Source organism: Rhagoletis pomonella, unplaced genomic scaffold, assembly GCF_013731165.1.
Source record: "Rhagoletis pomonella isolate Grant_MI unplaced genomic scaffold, Rhpom_1.0 Rhpom_scaffold_00002, whole genome shotgun sequence".
NCBI lineage: Eukaryota > Metazoa > Arthropoda > Insecta > Diptera > Tephritidae > Rhagoletis > Rhagoletis pomonella.
This window is the reverse complement of record NW_023458556.1, coordinates 23,496,368-23,500,968: the sequence shown is the minus strand read 5'-3', so window position 1 is coordinate 23,500,968 and position 4,601 is coordinate 23,496,368. Positions and strand designations below refer to the sequence as shown.

At 36.6% G+C, this 4,601-nt stretch overlaps 1 protein-coding gene across 1 annotated transcript; it reads left to right on the top strand.

Moving 5' to 3' along the window:
• Nucleotides 1-205: 205 nt before the first annotated feature.
• Nucleotides 206-3,636, top strand: LOC118733314 (vitellogenin-1-like). The gene is made up of 3 exons (XM_036462669.1): nucleotides 206-636; nucleotides 759-1,018; nucleotides 2,896-3,636. The coding sequence occupies exons 1-3, from the start codon at nucleotides 321-323 to the stop codon at nucleotides 3,556-3,558; spliced, it is 1,239 nt and encodes a 412-aa protein (XP_036318562.1). The 5' UTR covers nucleotides 206-320; the 3' UTR covers nucleotides 3,559-3,636.
• The last annotated feature ends 965 nt before the right edge of the window (nucleotides 3,637-4,601 follow it).

Here is a 4,601-nt window from a genome sequence, read left to right as displayed (position 1 = left end):
TCGTATAACAGCTAGACGACTATCACTATGCTATTATTTGTATTCACGACTGTAGATTATCTACCCGTACAACGGCACCGTAGGCTTGAGCGGGAGCCAATCACTAATGAGAAGATTTTCGATTTGTTTGTTTATGTGAGTTGCATTGTTGGTGCTTCTTTACAAAACATGATGCTCGACATTTGTATAAATAAGAGCTGTTCATGGCACAAGCGAATAGTTTTACACAAAACAAAGCAGCATTGTGTGCAGTGATTGTGAAAATGACTATGTGAAAATAGTTATTGGAAAAAAATAAAATAAAAATAAAATTCGAAACAATGTCGCGCTTCAACACGCTGGGCTTAGCATTTATATTGCTAGCTGTAAGCACCAATGGACTGTACGCCTTTGGTATAAAGGAAGTTGGAAGCAGTTTAAGAAGCGCCGCCTCCAATCTGACCACAGGCGCTAGTAGTATTTTTTCAATACCAGAAGGTGTAAAAGATGTGGGCAGAGGCATTGGGAACGTCGCTGAGGGAGTAGCTAAGCAGGTGCCGAATTTAATACCAACACCAGATGGCATTTTTGAGGCGAGCAAAAATGTATTGGGTGGTTATCCTTTCGAACTGGTATCCTCGGCCATAAATACGATTTGTAAGTCTTCACGTTAAGTGGTTTTAATGCGAGTACAAGCAGTTATTGAATTGGGAATTGACTGCGTTGCTGACTTTTTACACCGCTTTTTTTGCTTTATTTTTGAATCGCTTGCTTTCTAGGCTCCAAGGTAGTCGCAGCTGAAACGATAACACCGCGAGTGACGCCAGATTTGACGAAAATGAATTTTCAATTACGCACTGCCTGCCAAAACTACAGTTATCCATTACTAAAAGCTAATGAAATTTGGCATAGTCCACATTTTGATCCGAAAAAGAAAGTTGTCATACTGGCTACCGGCTGGACGACAACAATCGAAAATAATAGTGCAATCGATACGATTGGCAACGCTTACAATTGCCGTGGTGATGTGAATTTTGTGGTGAGTAAGTAAAAATGTGAACACATAGAAAAACGCATTAACGTATTTGTGGAATAAAGTGCGGAGACACAGTTTGAATCTAAATTTTGCTAGATATTGAAATTTAAGTAGTCGAATCTCTTTAATAGTAGCTTCAGGTGTAATGATTGAAATTGCAATCTGGTACGTGCAAAAGAGCCATAATATAAATGATACCAAAAATTAGGCATCTTAAATATTTGTAGATATACATATATGTATGTTCGTAAATGGACTCTATTTATTTGGTGCTTGCACATGGATTTGGAGGGCTTAGATTCAGGAAATATGCAGCACACCTAGTCACCGCAATCAATAATGATCTATTGTAGTAAACTTCTATTTGGTTACAGGCCTTTCTGGCTTCTTGTATCGTCAGGAAATATCGCTTAGTCGTTTGGATAAGTGCTATTTAAATGGTGATCCTACAAAGCGAAGTCTGGGCCGAGTAAGGACTTCACAGTGGCACATATCTAATGTGCTTCGAAGTTGCACTGCTCTGAGTATACACTTTTCGACTGCACTTGAGTACTTTCTGTGCTTATTGAGCTTCCTTTTTATCAAGATATGTATGACAACAGACGCATGCAATGTCCTGAACCTACCAATCCCTGTGCTGTCTTTCTCCTGGCGACAAAGGCTGTGCCTTGGGAACCAAACAGGGTAAGCTCAGTTTGTCCCCTGTGCTTTATGTGCGAGCTGCATTACCTTGCTGTCGAAGTGTTTTTTTTTTGTAGGAGAAAGCATCGAAATCCTTAACAGAAGTGCGTCATTGTATGACTTTAACGCCTTTCGTACTACAGTCAATATACATCCAGAAGCTGTAGATAGATACTTTTGAGGTACGCGCTACGACCAGGAGACCAATTGAGTCCTCTTCTGCCCTACAACGTCGCTCAGCCCTTATTCCTTATTTTAACACCTTTTGTTAGAAACTCATATTTTACTTAACCGCATGCAGCATGGTTTATAAAATTTTTTATTATAGATAAATGGCAACTTTATCCAAAAATATATGTGAATTAAAGTATGTAATTTCAAAAGCCCTTGCTAGGAGTGCATAAACCTTACATTGGATAACCATATTGTGGTATTAAGTTAGCTTAAATTTGTTGTGTATTTTAGAAACGTGGCAACCCCGAACAAAGACGTTGTTAAATCTTTTCAAACGCTTTTAGTTTTGATGAAGAAACTTAATTATTTTTGAGCCTTTAAATAATATTAAATTTTCAAATATCTGGCAACCATATTTTTCAAAATTTTTTACCACATACCCGCAGAAAAAATCGAGTAGAATACACAAAAAAAAAATAAACACATGCCCTGAGCTGCTGGTGCGTGATGTGGTTATGAAAACATAAAATAACTATTTTTTGTATATAACAGACAGGATTATCGGCTATTAAAACACACATAGTAAATATTGTAAGTAAAATAAGCATCAGAGTATTATTTTTTGAAGACTTCTGAGGGGAAATAGTCTTATTTGATCAAAAAATATTTATTTTTAACGATTTTATAGGTGGAAAAATCAAAAAAGTTGAAGTTAGAAAAAAGCATCCACTTAAAAATGCTAGCTTTTATGATATGAAAACTAATGCGGTGAGTGAACCAGTGAGTTAGTGAGGAAAGGGGTGAGAGCAACATGAGAGAATGAAAAAACCGAGTGATTGAATGAGTGAGTGAGTGAGTGAATGAGTAAGTTATGTGGCCAGTGAGGTGAGTAAATAAGGTAATGAGTGAGTGAGCGAGAACAAAAATGTTTTAATGTCTATTCGAAAATTCTAATCAAGAGCGAAATACGTAATGTTAAAAACTATTTTATCTCTCTCTATCTCTCTGTCATATACTATGTATAGGCCGTCGATGCGGCGAACTTTGTCGATACCCTTTACACCTGGGCTGCATTCAACACCGATCAAATTGGCGAACATCTTGCTGAAGGCCTAGTGCTGCTAACTGACGTTGTACCGGTTGAAAATATTCATCTCATTGGCCATAGTCTGGGGTCACATATTGTCGGCGCTGCCGGTCGCTACTTCAGCTACAAGACCGGTAAACTTCTACCACGTATTACTGGCTTAGATCCAGCAAAACCCTGTTTCAACGAAGGCCAGATGCTAACTGGATTAATGCGCGGAGATGCCAAATTCGTCGATGTAATACACTCAAATTCGGGTGTTTTGGGGAAGCGTGATCCGCTCGGCGATGTAGACTTCTATCCAGGTGGACTTGATCCGCTGCCACCCGGTTGTTTTGATGTTAGTTGTGCACACCATCGCGCTGTTCGATATTATGCGGAATCGGTTTGTCCAGGAAATGAGCGAAATTTTATGGCTAAGCGTTGCTATTCACTGACTGGATTGCGTGAAGAAAAATGCCCGGGCGCAGAGTATCCCATGGGTATTGATGTACCGCACAGTTTGAATGGTAACTATTTTTTGGAAGTAAATGGGGATTCTCCTTATGGCAAAAATGGAAAAGCTAGCGCGCAGTGTGAAAAATGTTGTAAAAGTGGATAAGATAACATGGTAACGTATGTATTTACATTTTTCTGTGCTAACTTTTTTGGAATAAATTTGACAAAAAAAAACTGTTTATTCTGTGTTTTTTTTTACATAAAAACCCTGCAAACCAAAGTTCCCGAAATCTTAATGAAATCTTTAGGTGTATCTCTACGATTTTTTTACGAATCTTCAAAGAAAATTATATGAAGGGGTTGACACGAACTCGTAAGGAAATTTCTGTACGAAATATAAAGAAAATTCTGAAAAAATTCTGCAAGAAATTCTTCACATAGCAGCATTATTTTCATTGCTTTACCGATTTTCTTCCGAAATTTCGTAAAAGCATCGAAATGTGCATAGTTTATTTCATTTTAGAAAATTCGGCAAAAAGTCGGATGAGATCTTTACGAATTCTTTAAAATTTCTCTACAATTCATGGTTTTTTATTTAGATTTTTTATTTTTTTATTTCAAAATAAAAAATAGAGGAATATTTTTTTTTGGTACAGAACAACCCTAAGGGGTGAGAGCATTAAAATTCCGACTTTACTTTTTTTGGACCACTCTAGTCGACACACAGTAGCGACGCGAGAATTCCAAAGACACCTGTAAAATAATTTAATCAATAAAATAAGTCAAAAATGACTTTTAAATATAATACTGAAAAATTACTTGAGAAAGTTCTTTGTTATTAGTTGCTAAATTAAATTTTATCAAAAAACTTAAGCGTGAATTCTCAATTTTAAAGAATTAACTCTCAATTCGCATAAATTTTAATTCTGATTGTCAACGAATAACAATAGAGACAAATACGAAAATGGCGACTAGTGATGCCAATGTGTGAATACTAATTTAGTACCTTTTCATGATTGTAACATAAAGAGTAGTTTGTCAAAGAGGCAAATTAAATTTTTTAAGGAGGTTCAAGATCGCGATTACAGCGAGAGGCACGCGAACGTATAACACCTTCTTTTATTTCATCATGTGTATGTACATTAGGATGGTCCAAAAAAATTAAAGTAGGAATTTTAACGCTCTATATCGAAAAAATATACTCCT